At 42.7% G+C, this 22,700-nt stretch overlaps 2 protein-coding genes across 2 annotated transcripts in view; one reads left to right on the top strand and one right to left on the bottom strand.

The window, feature by feature from the left end:
* Positions 1 to 14,214, bottom strand: part of mcmbp (minichromosome maintenance complex binding protein) — a 39,402-nt gene extending 25,188 nt beyond the window's left edge. The window contains exons 1-3 of the mRNA XM_063071925.1: positions 14,000 to 14,214; positions 3,637 to 3,722; positions 995 to 1,135 (exon numbers count right to left, since the gene is read on the bottom strand). Of these exons, the coding sequence (XP_062927995.1) occupies positions 995 to 1,135; positions 3,637 to 3,722; positions 14,000 to 14,057 (285 nt within the window). The 5' untranslated portion in view covers positions 14,058 to 14,214. The remainder of the gene's footprint in view (positions 1 to 994; positions 1,136 to 3,636; positions 3,723 to 13,999) is intronic.
* An 89-nt stretch (positions 14,215 to 14,303) lies between these two features.
* Positions 14,304 to 22,700, top strand: part of sec23ip (SEC23 interacting protein) — a 157,041-nt gene continuing 148,644 nt past the window's right edge. Inside the window, exon 1 of the mRNA XM_063071924.1 lies at positions 14,304 to 14,472. Coding sequence (XP_062927994.1) covers positions 14,352 to 14,472 — 121 coding nt within the window. The 5' untranslated portion in view covers positions 14,304 to 14,351. The remainder of the gene's footprint in view (positions 14,473 to 22,700) is intronic.

Here is a 22,700-nt window from a genome sequence, read left to right as displayed (position 1 = left end):
TAGCGGAGAGTATATTGACTGGCTGCATTACAGCCTGGTATGGAAATACCAATGCCCTTGACCAGAAACCACCCAGTCCATCCCCACCACTGAGCACATCTACACAAAGTGCTGTCACAGGAAAGCAGAATCCATCAGCCGTGACCCCCACCCCACCTAGGTCACACTCTCTTCTCACTGCTGCCATCAGGAAAGTTGTACAGGTGCCCCAGGACAGGTTCAGGAAGCTCAACCATCAGGCTTTTGAGTCAGTGAGGATAACTTCACTCACTCCATCACTGAACAGTTCCCACAAGCTATCGACTCAGTTTCAAGGACTCTTCATCTGATGTTCTAGATAGTTACTGTTTGTTTGTTTATTTATTCATATTTATTTCACAGTTGCAGTGTTGTCTTTTGCACACTGGTTGTTTATACATCCTGTTGGCTGCAGTCTTTTATTGATTCTACCATGCTTCTTAGATTGACTGTGTATGCCAGCAGAGAAATGAATCTCAGGGTTGTGCAGTATATGATGACATACATGTACTTCGATAATTAATTTACTTTGAACTATGCTGCACCAACCTCACAACCCTGGATTCCCTTGCCTGATGAGCACAGAAAGAAATTAGAAGGGTAGACAGGAACCTGGAAAGACTTAAGTTTAAAATTATAAAAAATATCACTAAAACTAAAAAGTTCTGAGTTTCCTTAATATACCAAAACTGTTGTCATTATTATAGATGACAATGTTAGTCATTTGAATTACAGGTCTCAGGTGCCACAACAGCACAGAACACCCGCAACTCACTAACTCAGCTACAGCTTACATGTAGCTCAACTTACTGCTGTAAACTGCAGATGGTTTCAGAGATTTTATTTTCTAAATCAGAGCAAACAAATTGAACTCCCATTACTGCAATCAAGAAACACAAAGAAACCCCATGCCTGTCATTTACCATTTTGATTCAGAATAGTGTTAATATCTTATTTCTGCTCCAGAAATACATACCTTGGATTTGGTGTTTGACTCCACCGTTTCATAAATTCCCATGTAAAACTCTGGATCAAACATATCCTGGATCATACAGCGGAACTTCACCAAGCTATTTGGCTTTAAGTAATGCAGTGGAACATCATTCAAGGAAGGGACCTGTGAGCAGGAGGGCAAAACTGCATTGTAGTCAAATCAGTGCTGGAGGCCGTTGTTAATCAGGATCGGACAATGGGTGAGAACTTCACTGAACTTTACCTGCCCCATCACCGAAATGCTCCTACAACCTATGGACTCACTTTCAAGGTCCCTTCATCTCTTGTTCTCCATATTTATTGCTTTTTTCCCCTTTTGTATTTGCAGTTTGTTGCCTTTAGCACATTGGGTGCTTGTCCGTCCTGCCAGGTGCAGTCTTTCAATGACTCTATTATGGTTTTTGGTTTCTCAGTGTTGTACATAGTGAGATATATGTACTTTGACAATAAATTTACGTTGTAACTTTTTTTGTTTGTAACCGCTGAAAGATCTCTTATATTAGCCACTCCTGTCCTCTGAAAAAAGGGTGCCAGCTAGCAATGCCCCTTACCAATTGGTTAATTTTGCTTCTAAAGGCAATAGGACAGACCTCCTGCCAAACTCCATCCTGCTCTGCCAGCTGATAAGCCTGCAATTGTATTATTCTGGAACAGAGTCACCCCGTCAGCACGGTGCTGTACCACTGACACACACAGATTTTTCACCTCTCAGACTTGGAAATATATGCACATCAGATTGAACTGGTTGAAATCGAGGGGTCCAGAGGCAGGGTGATAAGAGATCTATTCAATGGAGTGTACCAAATTCCAAACATCAGCAGCTGGATGTCACAGAGCTACTTAAAAATTGAACCGATGAGGTTTAATGAAACAATTGTTAGAAATTAAAAACTGTAATTCTAAAAAAAAGTCCTTTTTCTTTCTTGCTCTTAATATGCCTCTCCCTTCTCTTCATCTTTTGTTTTATGTACGTGATTTGGCATTGAATTAGCCATTGTTTATATTGATATACAAATTCAAATTTTGCTTCATTAATTAAGCACCTTCACTCCATCTGCCACAATGGGCAGGATTTCCCAGTGGCCAACCACTACAATTCCAATCCCTATTCCCATTCCAACATATCCATCCATGGTCTCCACTACCGCCTCGATAAGACCACTCTCAGGTTGGAGGAGAAACAGCTCATGTTCCATCTGGGTAGCCTCCAACCTGATGGCACAAAGGTCTAGCTTCCAGTAATTTCTCCCCACCTTCTGTTTTCCATTCCCTGTTGTCCCTACCCTCTTACCCCTTCCCTTCTCCTCACCTGCTTATCACCCCCGCCCTCTGGTGCCTCTCCTTCCCTTTCTTCCATTGTCCACTCATTTCTTATCAGATTCCTGTTCCAATGTATTACCTTAAATAAATCTAACACCATATGCAGTACTCCAAATATGGTCTTAGATATGTACTCAATTTCCATTGTTATAAACAGGAACTCTTTTGCCCACTCAAGGTGTCAGATCTCCTACGCAGGGGTACACAACGAAACAAATTTCAAATCTCAAATTCACAAATACCCTATTATAAAATCTGGCTCTAAAGCACGTTGCCAAAGGAAATGACAAGTGCAAATGTCTTTTTTATTTACTTAGATCAGGAGTTCCCAACTTGTTTTAAGCAATTAAGCAAGAAGTCTGTAACGCCAGGTTGGGAATGCCGGATTTAGAGATAATGTTTGAAAAAAGGTCCTTCCAGCCCAAGAAGTTGCACTGTCCAGATCCCATGTATATTTAACCCAAGTCCAGTCATAGGACACTTAACAATGACCAATTAACCCACTAACAGCTATGTCTTTGGTCTGTGGGAGGAAATCAGAGCATCTGAAGGAAACCTTCATGGTCAAGAAACGTACAAACTCCTTATAGTCAGCACTGGACTTGAGCTCTGAACTCTGACACCCTGAGATGTAATAGCATAGCAGTAACTGCTATGCTACCGAGTCGCCCTCTAATACTACTAATGAGAACAAAATAAAATGTCAGATTCCAAACAAGTGCGTCGCAATAACCTTTAAATGCGAGTTAAGGGAATATTTTGGCCTTAAAAGGAAAATCATTCTAATTACATACACAGCCAAAAATTGTGTCAGCCAAATGAAGCAAAAAAAAAATCAAGTGAGACAACAGCAGAGTTAAAAAATGGGACTGGTTTGGTAGTTCCTTTTCAGTCTTTCTGTGGGCCCTATATTAAAAGAGCATTTTCTGCAATTTAGCCTTGTGGTATATTACTAGTGGCACATACCTGTCAGAAGAAAGTACAAATTATGTTAGTAGTATGGGAAACTAATGTGATCCAAGCCTGCTATTACACGAAATATACTGAGCATTCTCAGAGCTTTTCCTCCGAAGCAGTAGTTGATCCAATTGCACTGTCACCAGTTACCTGATTTATTGCACAACATTGTACACTCAGCCTCACAAATGCACTTGAGCGGTCTGAGGCAAAAGTGACTACGATTATTATACAATTGAATATGCAATAACTCCATTATGTTGAGAAGGTCTTAAATTACACTATTCCAATAATTCTTATGTTTATTTCAGAAGGAATGGTGGAATAAACAATGAAATAATCTCTCACCCAGCTGGCTGCTGTCGTCTCCTTCAACTTCTCTCTGAAGTACTCCACCACTTTCTTTTCCCATTCCCCACCAGCGCCACTTTGAGCTGTAAAGTTCAAATCAAGACACAACTTCAGAAATGGTTCCTTATCCCACAGTAACATTTGCAAAGGTTCTGAGTGAACGACATAACAAGATGCCAACTGAGCAAACAGGTGCATTTATATCACAGTCTAACCAGTCCCAGGATGCACCTATCAGATAGACAGACCACACAAACAAACAAACATGGACAAAGGATAGTGGCCCAATACAAGCTAACAAAGACTTTAATTATTATGGACTTCTGGAGAGAGTAGGAAATATGGACAGAGGATTAGGAGTTTAAAGCAGGCAAGTGTGGGGTGTTGCACTTTGGGAAGTCAATGCAAGAGAACAGGAAATTAGATAGAAAATAGTAGGACCATTTAGTACATTAATACATGGGGAATCTTAAGGTTTTATAGGAGGGGAAGAAAGGATCAGCCATGATTGAAAGGTATAGCAGACTCGATAGGCCAAATTTCTGCTTCTATGTCTTATGGTGTTAAAGTCCAAGTCTGACAGCTCTATGAAATTGGCACAGGGTGGTAAAGGCACTTGCCTTCATTGGCAGGGGCACTGAGCATTCAAATAAGGAAGCCATACTGCTGCTGCATAAACATTTCAGTTAGGTCACATTCAGAGTATCCTGTGCAGTTCTGGTCTGAAGGATGTGGTGGCAATGGACAGGGTGGTTCAAAGTATGTATACCATGTACAACCTTGAGATTTATCTTCTCACAGGCAGCCACAGAATAATGAAACACCAAAAAAATACCCCACACAACAGAACCTTCAAACAGCCAATGGGTGGAAAAACTGAAGAATTGTTACAATAGTTTACCACAATGTTGCCTGGGTTAAGAGTATATTAATTATAAGGAGAGGGCGGTAAAACTTGGATTGTTTTCTTTGGAGCACAGAAGGCAGAAGGGAGAAGTACATAAAATGTGAAGATAGGTTAGGAATCTCTGGACTAGATGGCCAGAGGGTACAGATGCCAATTACCAGAGAGCAAAGCTTTAAGATGAGATGGAGTGAAAGTTAAAGGAGATTTTGGAGGAAAGATGATTATTTCATTAAATAAGGAGATTGGTAAGTCTCTGGAATGGAGTCCCTCTGTCTCAGTGAGCGGTGTGTAATAGTTAAAGCAGTTACAATAGTGATGTTTAGGAGGTATTTAGAAAGGTACAATAACATACAGCGAATGGAGGGACATGGGTCATATGCAAACAGATGGAATTAGTTTCATTTGGCATCAGGGTTGGACAAACGCCCATTCCGGTGCTGTGCTCTACATTGAAGAGCACAAGGTCTAGGCAGTGAAAGGTGTAACCACAAAATCATAAAGGTAGATAGGAAGGAACATTTTCTCAGGGGAGAGATAAGTGTAGGCTTAGAGGAGTCTAAGGAAGAATTCAACCCTCTCCCTAACACAAACAGTCCATAAATAATCGTGGCTGGGATTGGATGAGCAGTATAGAATTAACAGCAGGAGCCGAAAAGCATCTTCAGTCTTCCTAAACTCGGTCCATCTGACATTCAGGGAATATTGTAGCCACAGACTGAAATCTGAGAGGGTGGTGAGGGCGGAAGGCAGCATATTTAACAGCACCTGCACAAGCATTTAATTCAGCAAGATACCAACCGAGCACCAGTTAGTGGGTTTAGTACAAGCCGGTACTTTCCACCACCTGTTCTCTCCATTCACCAGCAGTGAGGTTTTCAGCTGTAAAGTTCAAATCAAGACACACTTCAGCAACGTTTCCTCATCCCACATTAATATTTGAGGGATGAATGGAACAGAAAGTGAGATACCAGCTGAGCAAACCAAAGAATGTCCTTTATGGCTCTGCCCCTGTATGAAGGGGAGCAGAAGACAGCTATTGCAGAGATGAAAGAGAAACACCTCAAGAACACAATATATGAAAGCACAGACGGGGGTCACTGAGACAGGAGGTGTGATGAGCCTAGGCCAGGATTTACACTGATGGGTGGAGGATAATGTTGGGATCGAAGGCAATAACCAGGTTAAAACAAAAGCTACAGGACCAATAGGACAAGGTTCAATCTCCAGAGAATCCAATTCAAAACCAAATTCAGCCACAACTTCAGCACTCAAAGACAATATTTGATGCATGAAGCTACAATTCAAGTTGTTGCCAGATCTTTCATAGAAGACAGACTACAGCACAGTGCAGACCCTTCAGCCTATGAAGTTGTGCCGACCTGTTAACTAATTCCCAGATCAATCTAATCCTTACCTCTCACACAGCCCTCCGTTTCTCTACCATCCACGTGCCTATCTAAAAGCTTCTTAAGTGCACCTAATGTATCTGCCTCTACCTCTTCCCTGACAGGGTGTTCCATGCACCCACCACTCTGTGTAAAGAACTTGCCTCTGACACCCCTCCCCCCAATACTTTCCTCCAGCCACCTTAAAATTATGCTCCCTGGTATTAGTCATTTTTGTCATGGGATAAGAAGTCTCTGCCTGTCCACTCAATCTGTGCATCGTAATTTATTTAATAGTTATGTATTTAGAAGTACAGCACAGTACAGACCCTTCCAACCCAACGAGCCACAGTGCCCAGCAACCCACCTATTCAATAGGCCTGATCACAGGGCTATTTACAATGGCCAACTAACTTACTAACCAGCAAGTCTTTGGACTGTGGGACGAAACCGGAGCACCCGAGGGAAACAGACGCAGTCATGGGGACAACGCACAAAATCCTTACAGACGGCACGGGAACTGAACTCTGATGTCCCAAGCTGAATTAATGTCATGCTGACTTGTAATAGCCCAAGCTGTAATAGTGTCATCTTGTACAACTCTGTCGAGTTATAAACGAACAATAAAAAACTATGCCCTCTAACAATAAAGACCCAGGACAAGCCGTCTCTCATATTTCAGGAAACACCTCTCAGTGAAGGCAGACATTGATATGAAGTATGACACGTCTACAGTGCACCAGCAGTTGGCATTTCCAGCCAAGACTCTTCTTCAGCAAAATAATGTGTTCGAATAACAAGACCTCACACCTGGTGCATAGACCCTAGTCCACATTGCAGCAATTAACTTTTTACTTTCCACATACTTTTAAGACATAGACAAACTACAGCTGGGGAAATGCAACCAAGTTTATCTGTGCAAAATCTTCCAAACCAGTTTGCAGGACCAACAAACCAACGTGAGCCTTCTTTCCCAGGCCAGTGTGTTCAGTATCGATATCCTAACATATATTCAGTCCTGACAGACAGACCAATTTATTCACGTCCACTCCATACCCCAAAATAGATTTGCCACTATGTCTGAGACCTTTCTGTTCAAATTGCAAGTGATTATCTTCTCGACCAGGGGACCAAGGACTCCTTGCTTAACGGTATTGGTCAATGGCATAAAAAAGACTGGGAGCCTGTTATAGACAGAAAACTCAACGATGCTCTCAAAACGTACTTGGAAGAAATTTAACCCACTTATTAAGGTTGCACTAAGAACTCACCAGCAAAACTCAAAACTGTAATGTAACATACACAAGAGTTGGAGAAACAGCAGGTCAATCAACATCTATAGAGAAGAATAAACAGTGATGTTTTGGGCCAGACCCTTCATAAGGACTATAACGTAAATACTTGAAGGAGTACACCACTTATCAAACTATCACTGGGCTGTCCTGCCAGTAATCGCTGCCTAACCTGTTGGGTCTGCAGATCCTACACTGGCTGCAAAAGCCACTTCAGAGCCCAGAGAGCCCGGAGTGCTGGTATGGCATCCTTGAACTCAAGGCATAACATCTGTGAACCCCGTATAGTTTTCTCTATTTCTGCATAAATATGACCTAAAATGTGATCAGATCTTCACACAAGTACTAAAACTAGATAAAGAGACCCCAACTACATAAATAACACCAAAAAAAATTACTTGTTCATGTATTTAGAGAAAATTTCACCAGGTTCACAAACATTCTAGCACCACTGTAAAACAAAATTGCATCAATAGCTATAGCATGCATATACAGTGAATTCTAGTTACTTATTTATTTAGCGATACAGCACAGAGCAGGCCGTTACTTGAGCTGCACCATCCAGCAACCCCCAACAAACCCGATTAACACTAATCACCGGACAATTTACAACAACTAGCTGGTACATCTTTGGCCTGTGAGAGGAAACTGGAGCACCTGGGTTGCACATACAGATGGTGTCGGAATCAAACTCCAAAGTCCAGAACGTCCCAAGCTGTAATAGTGCTGCGTTAAGTGCTAACTTGGACACAGGGGGACCAGTACATTTTGGCCCAATTAAGCGGTTACCCCAATGAGTTAAAGTTTCATGTAAATAGTTGAAAAGGTCTTAAAAAAAGACAAACTTGAGTAACAACTTGTTTATTTAAGTAAAATACAGAGCAAATTAGAACATTACCAATACTACAGCAGTACTATAAAACTGTGTATTAATTCCTAACAGTTATCGATGGAGGAATTCATCTACTTTTGATTAACTATAAATGAACAAAATCAGCATAGACAACTAGTGCAGATAATGGACTGCCTTCAAACAATGCTTTCAATGGATGCACCCTCCAAATCTATATACACATGACTGTGTGGCAAGGTATAGCTCAAATACCATCTATAAATTTGCAGACGATACAATCATTGTTGGTAGAATCTCAGGTGGTGACGAGAGGGTGTACACGAGTGAGATATGCCAACCAGTAGAGTGTCACAGCAACAACCTGACACTCAACACCAGTAAGACAGAAGAGCTGATTGTGGACTTCAGAAAGGTAAGACGAAGGAACACATACCAATCCTCAGAGGGATCAGAAGTGGAGAGAGTGAGCAGTTTCAAGTTCCTGGGTGTCAAGATCTCGGAGGATCTAACCTGGTCCCAACATATCGATGCAGCTATATAAAAGCAAGACAGCGGCTATACTTTATTAGGAGTTTGAAGAGATTTGGTATATCAACAAATACACTCAAAAACTTCTATGGCTGTACCGTGGAGAGCATTCTGACAGGCTGCATCACTATCTGGTATGGGTGGGGGGGGGCAGCTACTGCACAGGATCATAAAAAGCTGCAGAAGGTTGTAAACTTAGTCAGCTCCATCTTGGGTATTATCCTGCAAAGTACCCAGGACATCTTCAAGGAGCGGTGTCTCAGAAAGGCAGCGTCCATTATCAAGGACCTCGAGCACCCAGGGCATGCCCTTTTCTTATTGCTATCATCAGGTAGGAGGTACAGAAGCCTGAAGGCACACAATCAGCTATTCAGGAACAGCTTCTTCCCCTCTGCCACCCGAATCCTAAACTGGCATTGAACCCTTGGACACTACCTCACTTTTTTTTAACATATAGTATTTCTGTTTTTTGCATAATTTTTAATCTATTCAATATACGGACTGCCTTCAAACAATTATTTTTCCTTCTATATTATGTATTACATCGAACTGCTGCTAAGTTAACAAATCTCATGTCACATATAAACCTGATTCTGATCTTCATTTTCATTGTAACATTCAAGATGATTGTCAATACCTTCAAATTCTTTATAGTTTCTAATTTGATGAAGTAATAAAATAGTTTCATTTCTGTCCCAGGCTGTTTCTAGCATCTCCAAGCCTAAATGCTTGAAACCACGATGAGCAAAACAGCACTGAATTGTCTTATTGCTTATTACTCGCCAACTATCAGCGACACACTACTGAAGCCATTTTAAATTGGTTCTCTCTAGGCACAGTGTAGCCACATGACACTCACGAGACTGACAGTAGTTAGAAGCTATTCGGCAACAGTCTCCTGTCCCAATTAACTGGTGATCTTCTTGATTTGTTTTTGTTCTTTAAGAATTGACCCAAAATAAGCAGCTGCCCTGATCAACTGATGGTCCAATTAACCAAAATCCACTGGATAATTAAATGTCAAAAGGTAGCTCCAAACTGACTTTCAATAAACGCTTTGAGCCAATCTTTCATGGTTCAATATTTTACTAAGATTGCACTGAGAAATACAATTACCATCTTCTCATCAAATGATTACCACTGTTCCCTAGTTTTAAAGCTAAAAAGGATGATAACACCTTCCCAAACCACAATGGAAGGAGTTGTTTCTCAATCAGAGAGCCCTGTGACTCATAGAAGATCAGACATTCATAGCACAGGGACAAAAAGTTCAAAATTTAAGTAATTCTGTTACTATATACAACTCCGAGATTCATTTTCTTGTAGCCATACTCAATAAATCCATAAAGGAATGATAACCATAATAGAATAAATGAAAGACCACGCCAATTTGGGCGCTCAACCAGCATGCAAAAGACACAAATTCTGCAAATATAAAACAAGAAACAATAATAAACAAACAATAAATATTGAGAACATGAGATGAAGTGTCTTTGAAAGTGAGTCCATTGTTGTGGAAACATTTCAACGACGGGACAAGTGAAGTTATCCCTTTGGTTGAAGAGCAATAACTATTCCTGAACCTGGTGAGGGTGAGCATTGACCTTCTTCCTGATGGCAGCAACAGGAAGAGAGCATGTCCTGGGTGGTGGGGGTTCACGAGAATGGATGCTGCTTTCCTGTGACAATGCTTTGTGTAAATTTGCTCAATGCTGGGTGGGCTTTACTGGTAATGGACTGGGCCGCATCCACTATTTTTTGTAGGATTTTCTGTTCTGTTCAAAGGCATTGGTGGTTCCATCCCAGGCAATGATACAACCAGTCAATATACTCTCCAGCAGACAACTATAGAAGTTTATCAGTTTTAAATGTCTGTTGAATCCTTGCAAACTCTGATGGAAGCAGAGGCTGACATGACGACTTAGGATAACCAAGCCCTTAAACTGTTTCTGTTAAATTTCCAAAAGTAGTCACCAATATAGGCATGTCAACTCCAAACTTTTGGCCAGTTTCGTGCCTATTGTGCACAGAAAACAAACAAATCTGGCAATGGGCAAATCCTACAACGACTCAAATGTAACCTAGTAACCTACATTACAGGTGTCCCCGACTTTTCTAATGTTCGCTTTACGAAACTTCACTGTTACAAAAAAGGGCAGCGCGCGAAGAAAGGCAGCGTGCGCCCGAACAGCCAAGCTCCTCCTCCGGAACCGCATTCCAGCCGGCACTGCTTAAACACGTGCCTGTGAGCATCTGTGCTTTATGTTGATTTATTTTGAGCATCCGTTAGCAAGATGAGTTCTAAGGTATCGGAAAAGCCTAAAAGAGCTCGTAAGGGTGTTACACTTAGCGTAAAACTAGACATAATTAAGCATTTCGATCGTGGTGAATGAGTAAGAACAAAGTGAGTTTGGCTTGTGGAAGTTGACGAAGATGATGTTGAAGAGTTTTTGGCATACCATGACCAAGATTGCTGATTGCGTCGCCTCTGATCTGGGCCGACATTTACGTGCCAGGTGGCACCTAATTAGCTAGCTTGTTTATTTCGGCTTTTTTCTTAAAGATGTGCTGAGTGCTCTGAGTACTGTTGCATCACTGCATGCTTTACGGACCGGGCCTGGAGGGTGGGGAACCACTACACTAACCCAACCTCCGATGACTCAGCCAAACACACCATCATCAGTGTGCTCGGCGCTGTCTTCCCGATTCCAGTAAGTGATACTACACTCTACATACATTATTTCTACTTTATACAGGTTGTGTATTTTTCTGTGTTATTTGGTATGATTTGGCAGCTTCATAGCTTAAAGGTTACTGGAGAGAATGTTTCTGCCAAAAGCGCTTGCGTGAAATTTTCACTATGGTGCACAGTGCGGCAATGACTGTAGAAAAGTAATTCTACTTTATATAGGCTGTGTATTTATCATATCATTCCTGCTTTTACTATATGTTACTGTTATTTTGGGTTTATGTGTTATTTGGCAGGTTATTTTTTGGGTCTGCGAACACTCACAAATTTTTCCTATATAAATAATTGGTAATTGCTTCTTCACTTTACGACATTCCTGCTTATGAACCATTTCATAGGAACGCTCTACCTTCGGATGGCGGGGGAAACCTGTATTAGAAGGAACATTGATTGAGCTATTTTCCATGTTGTTCTGCCAAGCATTGTGGGTATATTATGTCAGTGCTGAAACGTGCGGTGACATTTACCTCCAGCACGTCTTTAAGCTGAGGCTGTTAAGGCAAACGACGCAATTCACTGTTTCAATGTACAAATGATTTAAAAAAATCCAAATCTAAATCTGATTATGCCTGACCAAAATCCAAACTACACTGCACTAAACACTATTTTACTGAAACCACAAACTGCCAATTGACAATGGCAAGATATAATGAGCCATAAAATGGAACCTGCACTGTGAGTGTTGCGACAGACAATTCTCGTTCACTGGTTTATTGGCAAATGGCAGGGGGTGGGGGCTGCGTGACCTCAGTCACAGTGAGGAGTGAGCCTCAAGCTGCAGTGTCCTGTATGCAGCCATCCAGGAGAGATGTTAGTCATCGCAGCACGCCGTCCATGTTGGCAGTATTGGCGCTGCCCTCCAGTGTTTGCTCAGCAGAAGACACGCTGTATTATGTTCAACTGCAGACTGATGCAACATTCATGGACCCAGGGACTTATAATTTGTGCGACTGTATTTTACTGCTATCTTACATGTGCTATATGTGTCTTGTGTAGTGTATAACTATTGGTATTGTGTTTTGCACCTTGGCCCTGGAGTAACACTGTTTCGTTTGGCTGCATTCACGTGTGGATGAATGACAATGAAATTTGAGATAAACCTTCCAGTGACTTAAACAGTGCTGTCGAAGGTAGATTTTATTAGTTACAAGCATTGCAAGAATTTTTAAACAGCAAATACATCATCAAGGACCCCCACCATCCAGGCCAAGCTCTCTTCTTGTTGCTGCCATCAGGAAGGTGGTACAGGATTCATGGCACTCCCAACATTAGGTTTAGGAACGGTTATTACCACTCAAGCATCAAGCTCTTGAACCAGAGGATAATTTAACTCATCCCATCACTAAATAGTTCCCACAACCCATGGACTCACTTTCAAGGACTGTTAATCCCATGTTTTTGATATTTATTTATCATCACCGTTTCTTGCTTTTGTATTTGCAGCTTGTTTTTTTTTGCACATTACTTGTTCGTCCATCCAGTTGGGTGTGGTCTTTCATTGGGTCTATTGTGTTTCTTGCATTTACTATTAACTCCCGCGGAATACAAAGGAATCTTAGGGTTGTACATAGTGACACGTGTACTGAATTTATTTTGAATTTAGATATCAGAAGACGAAATAAAAACAACATCCCAAGAATAATCTGAAGGAACTCAGTGCATGGAGCAGAATCTGTAGGGGTGGTGAAGAATTGTCAACTACCCGGCCCCGAGATGCTGCATCAGTGAAATCTCCTCCTCGCTCCCTCCCACCCCCTAACAAATCCCATGGAAAACCATGAAAATACCCAGATCGGGTGAATGAGTGCAGACAGAAAAGGGGCTCGTTTTAAAAAAGTTATATTCTGATCACCCACTAAAAGACGAATCGTGTTTCTTTCCCTCTAATTCTGGTGTCCCTTCTGTTGAATAATCCGACGTTGTATTTTTTGCACTCGCAAAGTCGTTTGCGACCCAAATGAATTGCCTTGCGCACCCGCAATACCAACAACCCACCACGTGCAACCTTGCCTATATCAGACACTGAACAAAATACTTCTGAAAATCAGAAATAATGTATTTTCGTGCCTCCATAATCCTCTTCGCCAATTTTTTTTATTAGTACGGATTTTCCCTATGGAATCACCCCCCCCCAAACAAAACTTGGTATAAATGACAAAGCACGTTACAATACCGGTACTTCCAATATATTTTATCTATATAATATCATGCCTACTTTAAATTATGTTTGCGTTTTCATATAATAACTCATATTTACTTGGTATAAACAAAACACATTAAAACACTAGTATTTCAAATATATATACATACACATCTACTTTAGATTATCAGTTGGAGTGTACATAGAACTCGTATTTAAAGGCGATCCGAAACGACTGTCGATTTCGCTCCGCAGATGCTATCTGACCCGTTGAGTTCGCCCAGCAATTTGCTTTCTGCTTCAGACTTAAAGATGAAGAATTTATACAAGTTTAAACAATTCTCCTACAGGCTGAGCAAGCGAGGTGGAGAGAGGCGCACCGGCACGCCGGAGGCCCGGCAGGATGCACCCACCCGTCTCCGGGGCCGACAGGCGATCGCGGGCGAGTTTGTTTTCTTGAGATAATAATTTCAAAAGGAGTAGGCCACAAACAAACAAACACTCACCAAAAATGCCCTGCACCGTGTTCAGGGGGTCATTCACCCAGTCATCCAGGCAAGGCATTTTGCCACAGATCGGGGCGCGAAGCACCGTGACTCCGGGTTGCAGGAGGCGGCCGAGGGAACTTTATTTCCCCCCGACAACTACAAGTTCCAGCCCGGAGCCGCCAGCGGTATCAATGGCGGGAAATCCGCGTTACTTTACGCCGTCTTCTCGCCTTCTGCGGCATGACGTCAGACGCCGAGCTCCGTCCTCTCCTCTTCCGCCCCCCCGTCGCGCGCACTGCCTGCCCTTTGACCTCTGCTCCGCGGAGCCGCTGGCGACGTGTTAAATCGGAGCGAGTTGGTGGGGGAGAAGATGGCTGAGAAGAAGCCGAATGCCAACTTGCTCTTCTCCTCCGACACCGAGTTTAACTTCCACTTGCCCTTCATCCCTGTCAGTCAGGCCCAGGTGCCGGACTCGAGTCTTCTTTCAGCCGGTGGGTGACTGAACGTGGCCGTGGTGGTTGGTGGGGAGCTGGCAGAGTTGGGCAAGTGATGTGTGTTGTGATGAGGGGCCTCAGCAACTAACTCCGGCGGTACCCCTGCAGGCCGGACCTTGGCTCACTGATGTGCTTAAACACACCCCAGGCAAGGTGTTGCGATATTGATTAAAATGAAATGGGAGGGGATAGAAACAGAGGCCTCTGCCACTGAGCATTAAGTGGTCTGCGACGCTGGAGTTCTGACGTGCAAGTTCCGTCAGAGGTTCAAGGATACAAGTTGAAACTGATACCAGAAATTCAACAGCCGTGGTCAAAGAGTTTGTATAGCACAGGCCAACTCAGATGCTTTAGTGTGTAATCCGCTATGTAACTTGTTTTAACACGGTATTTACCATTTTCCAGCGCATAAACGTGTACTATTCTTAATGTCCTGTGGAGAGTGATGCAGTTGTTCAGGTTGTCCAATGCTGAATTTGCAGTACCATTACTTGTGTCACAGGTAGCAACGTTATTAACACTGGTTCAAAAGCATGAATTTTCAGATCAGTCCAGGGCCTTAAGAACAGGAGTTAGTCTGATACTTTAAGAGTCGGTGAAATAACATGATCCCTGAAATATCGTCATGAGAATGCGTTGTATTGCACAAGCGAATATACCTTTTATCCTATATTTATGTAATTTATCTCTACTAGTTAAACTAGTAAGTATTGAAAGAACTTGTCCTTGGGATGTTGATGACAGAAGTGAGATTTGATGGAGGTATACAAAATTATGAGGGGTATAGATAGGGTAAATGCAAGCAGGCTTTTTCCACTGAGGTTGGGTGGGGCTACAACTAGAGGTCATGGGTTAAGGATGACAGGTGAAAAGTTTAAGGAGAACAGGAGGGTAATTTTCACTCAGCGCATCATGTGAGTGTGGAATGAGCTGCTGGTGTGAACTCGGTTTCAACATTGAAGAGCAGTTTCGATAGATACATGGATGGTAGGTGTGTGGAGGGCTATGGTCCTGGTCGATGGGAGTAGGGAGTTTAAATGGTTTGGCACACACTAGATGGGCCAAAGGGCCTGTTTCTGTCCTGTACTTCTCTATGACTCTAAGATTCTTAATTGTTTAATGAAGATAACTTTGAAATGAAAAGATTTGACATCATGTATTCTAAAGGCACTTGTAGAGGTATTTACATTTAGTTTCAGATGGAATCGGGCAAATCTAATCCTTAAACTCAAGGATACCATACGTCCACTCCAGCTGTTTGGGTTCTGAAGTGGCATTTGCAGCTAGTATAGGATCTGCAGATTCGACACCAAGTTGGTGAATAGGATTAGCATAGAAAGGCCTCACAGTCAGTCTGAACAAGATAGGCTGAAAGGGCCTGTATCTGTGCTGCATGATTCAGCGATATATGTACACATCAAGTCCATTTACAGAATGTTTTCATCTAACCACAAAAGTTTCTCTGCAAGAAATGGAGAGTGGTGCAGCCAGATCCAGTGATCTGGGTTCAGTCCCAGCATCTGGTGCTGTATGCCTGTTCTCCCTGCCATTACGTGGGTCTGTTCCTGTAGATGTCCTTGTTTTTTCTTGCATCTCCAAGTCACAAGGATTGATAAGTTATGTGGTCTCTTTATATTAAGCCCCTGATGTGCAAGTGAGTTGTAAAATCTTGGGGCAATTGATGGCGACAGTGGGAGGAAAAAATATGATTCGTGTAGAAAAGTGCAGATGGTTGTTGTGGAGTCATTGTGCTGAAGGACCTGTTTCTGTGCTTGGAAACTCTATCTCTCAACCTGTATGAAACCCGAGCAAACCCATGTGACCAATTAACCTACTACTAACCTGCGCACCTTTGGAATGCGGGAGGAAACCGGAGCACCTGCAGGAGAACCACGCTGTCACGGGAGACCATATAAACCCGTTATAGATGGTGCTGGGGATTGAACCCGTGTCACGCTAACCGCTACGTTACTGTGCCACCCGTTAACGCTGTTAATCTTTCTCCTACTTCAGTAGGATCCAATTTGTGAGCAAATGTGTTTTTACTGTCAACACATTTTATACTGTTTTCGGGGTTTTAGAGTTAAAGGTTTCCATCTCAAACTCTGCTGGATAGCTGGTAGACCCTCAGCCTAAAGACACAAGGAACTCTTGTTCTATTCTTTGTTTTTATTGAGATAGGTCCTTCTGACCCTTCGAGTCTCTCCACTCAGTAATCCCCCGATTTAATCTTAGTTTAATCACGGCACAGCTTACTATGACTAACCTCCCAATTGCTCCGTCTTTGGACTGGGGGTAGAAAGTGGAGTGCTCAGAGAAAACGCATGTGGTTGTGGAGAAGAGCTTAGAAGCTCCTTACCGAGGGAATTGAACCTGGGTTGCATGTACTGTGCTGCCCAACCCTGGGTGATATCTTGTGAAGTTAAGTGTGTGACTAGGTGAATTCCTCTAGATGCTGCAGCTTTGTCTGATGTCCTAGAGATGTGCACCATGATAGGATGCTTGGCCATTGTAGATGAGCAGTAGAATCCAGGGAGAACTGATGAGAATAATGTTCAAAATCTCCCATCCACTGCTACCAACCTTATAGTTCCCACACCTCGCACTTCCCGTTTCTACCTCCTACACAAGATCCACAAACCTGCCTGTCCTGGCCGACCTATTGTCTCAGCTTGCTCCTGCCCCACTGAACTCGTTTCTGCATACCTCGACACTGTTTTATCACCCCTTGTTCACTCCCTTCCTACCTATGTTCGTGACACTTCTCACGCTCTTAAACTTTTCGATGATTTTAAGTTCCCTGGCCCCCACCGCTTTATTTTCACCATGGATGTCCAGTCCCTATATACTTCCATCCCCCATCAGGAAGGTCTCAAAGCTCTACGCTTTTTGGATTCCAGACCTAATCAGTTCCCCTCTATCACCACTCTGCTCCGTCTAGCGGAATTAGTTCTTACTCTTAATAATTTCTCCTTTGGCTCCTCCCACTTCCTCCAAACTAAAGGTGTAGCTATGGGCACCCGTATGGGTCCTAGCTATGCCTGCCTTTTTGTTGGCTTTGTGGAACAATCTATGTTCCGTGCCTATTCTGGTATCTGTCCCCCACTTTTCCTTCGCTACATCAACGACTGCATTGGCGCTGCTTCCTGCATGCGTGCAGAGCTCGTTCACTTTATTAACTTTGCCTCCAACTTTCACCCTGCCCTCAAGTTTACCTGGTCCATTTCTGAAACCTCCCTCCCCTTTCTAGATCTTTCTGTCTCTGTCTCTGGAGACAGCTTATCCACTGATGTCTACTATAAGCCTACTGACTCTCACAGCTATCTGGACTATTCCTCTTCTCACCCTGTCTCTTGCAAAAACGCCATCCCCTTCTCGCAATTCCTCCGTCTCCGCCGCATCTGCTCTCAGGATGAGGCTTTTCATTCTAGGATGAGGGAGATGTCTTCCTTTTTTAAAGAAAGGGGCTTCCCTTCCTCCACTATCAACTCTGCTCTTAAATGCATCTCCCCCATTTCACGTACATCTGCTCTCACTCCATCCTCCCGCAACCCCACTAGGAATAGGGTTCCCCTGGTCCTCACCTACCACCCCACCAGCCTCCGGGTCCAACATATTATTCTCCGTAACTTCCGCCACCTCCAACGGGATCCCACCACTAAGCACATCTTTCCCTCCCCGCCCCTCTGCTTTCCGCAGGGATCGCTCCCTACGCGACTCCCTTGTCCATTCGTCCCCCCCATCCCTACCCACTGATCTCCCTCCTGGCACTTAGCCGTGTAAGTGGAACAAGTGCTACACATGCCCTTACACTTCCTCCCTTAACACCATTCAGGGCCCCAAACAGTCCTTCCAGGTGAGGCAACACTTCACCTGTGAGTCGGCTGGGGTGATATACTGCGTCCGGTGCTCCAGATGTGGCCTTTTATATATTGGCGAGACCCGACGCAGACTGGGAGACGGCTTTGCTGAACACCTACGCTCTGTCCGCCAGAGAAAGCAGGATCTCCCAGTGGCCACACATTTTAATTCCACATCCCATTCCCATTCTGACATGTCTATCCATGGCCTCCTCTACTGTAAAGATGAAGCCACACTCAGGTTGGAGGAACAACACCTTATATTCCGTTTGGGTAGCCTCCAACCTGATGGCATGAACATCGACTTTTCTAACTTCCGCTAATGCCCCACCTCCCCCTCGTACCCCATCTGTTACTTATTTTTATACACACATTCTTTCTCTCACTTTCCTTTTTCTCCCTCTGTCCCTCTGAATATACCCCTTGCCCATCCTCTGGGTCCCCCCCCACCCTGGTCTTTCTTCCCGGACCTCCTGTCCCATGATCCTCTCGTCTCCCTTTTGCCTATCACCTGTCCAGCTCTTGGCTCCATCCCTCCCCCTCCTATCTTCTCCTATCATTTTGGATCTCCCCCTCCCCCTCCAACTTTCAAATCCCTTACTCACTCTTCCTTCAGTTACTGCACCTCTTCCTAGAGATGCTGCCTGGCCTGCTGCGTTCACCAGCAACTTTTATGTGTGTTGCTTGAATTTCCAGCATCTGCAGAATTCCTGTTGTTTTCAAAATACATATATGTCACCATATACATTGAGTTCCAGGGAGAACTGATGAGAATAAAGTATGTATATGTCGCCATATACATTGAGTTTTTTGTGGGCATTCACAATAGAACAAGTAAATACAGTAGAATCAATTAGAAACTACACACAAAGGCTGACAGACAGCCAATGTGCAAAAGAAGACAAACTGCAAACAGAAAAAAAATGAATAAGTAAATAATGTTAAGAACATGAGCTTAGAGTCCTTGAAAGTGAGTCCACAGGTTATATATAATTATAAGGGATCAGTGAACAAACTTGTTGGGCCGAAGAGTCTACTTCTGTGTCGTCGTCCTCACTGACTCTATATTTTCATTCAATTGAAGGTTTGCATTTTATTTCTAGATTTACTTCTTGTGAATCGGAAACAGTTCTCATTTGCATTTTTCGCTCTTGTATTTGTTTCTGTGATACATTCGTAAAATGCTTACAGTGTGGAGACTGAGAATTTTGCATCATGTATTTTTGTTGTATTTAGAGATTGTTGTATCGGCAGACACAAAACTTGTTTCATATTAGTACTAATGAGATGAGTTGATCCTAGATGAGAACTATGAGCCAAGACATCAGGAAAGCACGTAATGTTTCTTGAACAATGATATCATACCTTTAATCTCAACATTCAGACAGATTCCGCACACAAAATGCTGGAGGTAAACAGTAGTCCAGGCAACATCTATGAAGAAGTTGATGTTTCAGACCAAGGCCCTTCATCAGACTGGAGAGAAAAGATAAGAAGTCAGAGTAAGAAGCTGGGGATGGGGAGGAAGAAGTACAGGATGGTAGGTGATAGGTGAGGCCAGAAGAGGGGCAGGAGGTGAAGTAAAGAGCTGGGAAAGTGGTGGAAGAGATGAAGGGCATTGATAGGAGAGGACAGAAGGCCATGGAAGAAAGGGAAGGGGGAGGAGTGCCAGAGGGAGGTGATGGGCAGGTAAGAAGATGAGGTGAGCAACGAGAATGGTGAAGGTGGGGGACATACAGGAGGTTTACAGTTTATGTAAGATCTAGTCTATTTTTAAATCCATCACAATCTTTTTAAAATTGTTGTTTAAATCATTTCAGTACTGCCATCATCATCATTGACATTGCAAAGCTCCAAATATAAAATTTACATATTAAAACCTGCAAGTATTCTGCTGTTTAAAAAACAGTTTAACCACAGATAGTCTACAAATCAGCTCTAATCATACCTTGTGTTTTTTAAAATATATTTTTGTTTAGAGATACAGCACGGAATAGGCTCACTCCTCTAACCCCCCCCCCCATCATTCCCCATTCCCCCTCTCACCTTATCTTCTTACCTGCCCATCACATCCCTCTTGTGCTCCTCCACCTTACCCTTTCTTCCATGGCCTTCTGTCCCCAGTTGACTTCCCAACTCTTTACTTCACCCCTCTCCCCCCCTCACCCCCTCCTGGTCTCACCTATCAATCAGTTACCTTGTACTTCTTCCTCCCCCCACCTTTGTACTCTGACCTCATCTCTTTTCCAGTCCTGATGAAGGATCTCGGCCCAAATCATTTGCTCTTTTCCATAGATGCTGCCTGGCCTGCTGAGTTCCTTCAGTATTTTGTGTGCGTTGTTTGGATTTCCAGCATCTGCAGACTTTCTCCTGTTTGTGTTCAGACAGGCTCAGTGCTAGTAATGGTTCATTTAACTACCTGGCATTAGTGATTACGCTGGGCCAGAACCTCCCTCTGATAGAAAAAAAATGCAAAAAAAAAATCAATGTTTTTTAAAGTGCGAATGATCAAACAAAATATTTAAAAAGTTCAATTCATAAAATGTATTACTTAATTAACACTTGTTCCTGTCGCTCACTGTCTCCTGTTGAAGTAACTGAATTTTGCTTTTTCTGCATCAAGTTGTTACAGCTCCCACAGCCCGCTTGGGTCATAGGGACATTGTACAGATGAACGCTGCTTGTGGTAAGCTTATACTCCACTCCTAGTCTCCATGAGGAATCCTTCAGTGGAGTGCAGCAAATTTGGAGAAAACTTGCACATGTGGGTGGAAGTCTTGACCTTCCTAATATTTTCACAGTGCAGTTCTGGATTCACAGATTTACTGGAACAGAGGACGGGAGTGAGGGTTAAATGCCAGTATGTGGAGCAGATGTGCTAGCTTTTTGTCGTTTCCAGTTTGTTTTTGGCCATAATGTGCACTGAACAACACACACACACACAAAATGCTGGAGGAACTCAGCAGGCCAGGCAGCATCTACGGAAAAGAGTACAGTTGACATTTTGGGCTGAAACCCTTTGGCAGACTCGAAATGTTGATGGTACTCTTTTTCGTAGATGCTGCCTGGCCTGCTGAGCTCCTTCAGCATTTTGTGTGCGTTGCTCGGATTTCCAGCATCTTGTTTGTATATGCATTCAACTGTTGGGTCCTTAGCACTTGTAACTGAAGGCAGTGGATATTTTAGATATTGGATTAAAAATCATGGTGAACTTCAAGGCACAAACAACTTTTCATGTAATAAAGGAAATATGTACTTCAACTTCTCTTATTGCATGGAAATTTGTTTGTGCGTTTAAGTGTAGTGGTTAGCATGATGCTATTACAGCTCGGGACTTTGGAGTTGAATCCTAGCATCGTTTTGTAAGGAGTCTCTGTACATCTCCCCCTTGGGAATGTGGGGTTTTCTCTGGGTCCTTCAGTTTCCTCTCACAGTCTAAAGACAGACTGCGTAGGTTAATTGGTCATTGTAAATTGTTCAATGATTAGATTGGGGTTCTTGGGTGTTGCTAGGAGGTGCAGCTTGAAGGGCCAGAAGGAATTCTCCGCGCTCTATCTCTGAATCAGGGGTTCCCAACTTGGGGTCCATGGACTCCTTGGGTAATGATAAGGTTCCATAACATAAAGTTTGGGAACCCCTGCTTTAAACAAAATTAAATTTTAAAAATATATTACAAGCTATGGTTAGAACTGCTTTGTAGACTATCTACGGTTGAACTGATTTTTTTTTACCAGCAGAGTAATTACAGGTTTTAATATGTAAATCTTGTGTTTGGAGATTTGCAATGGTAACGATGCTGATGGCAGTACTGAAACAATTTAAATGTTCGATTTTAAAAATAGGCTAGATCCTGTGTAATGATTCTAGTACAGTTAAAAGATCTTGTTCCATCAGCATAGACCCATTTCAAACATCCTGATATCGCAAACTGTTTTCTCTGCTTCTTGTGTTCTGATGGTAGTTTGGTGATTATACTTAATATTAAAGTCATTCGAGAGATTTTCTGTGGGATTCCATGAGAAGGAAGTGGAGGAAGTTAGTACGGCATGCAGTGAAGAGAATACGCATTTTATTATGACAGGAGGAAAATTCATTGATTGAATTTAGGAAAGCAAAATTTTATTTTCTGAATTATTTAAAGTAAGAGGCTGTTACTGGGGATTGAGCAATTTTAATGCATCATTTCAAATATTGAATGGTTTGTGGTTGAAGAATAAACCTGTTTCATGTGCCATGCCAAATGGGATCGATTCTGGTCAAAGTTGAATCTTTTTCTACTCGTCAGTGTGAGGTTACATTCTTTTCTAATGAAGGCTAGAGTAATATGTAAATAAATGCACTATTACCTTATCCATGGGATCCTGT

Source organism: Mobula hypostoma, chromosome 19, assembly GCF_963921235.1.
Source record: "Mobula hypostoma chromosome 19, sMobHyp1.1, whole genome shotgun sequence".
Lineage (NCBI taxonomy): Eukaryota > Metazoa > Chordata > Chondrichthyes > Myliobatiformes > Myliobatidae > Mobula > Mobula hypostoma.
The sequence above is the reverse complement of the archived record's forward strand: the minus strand, read 5'-3'. Positions and strand labels throughout refer to the sequence as shown.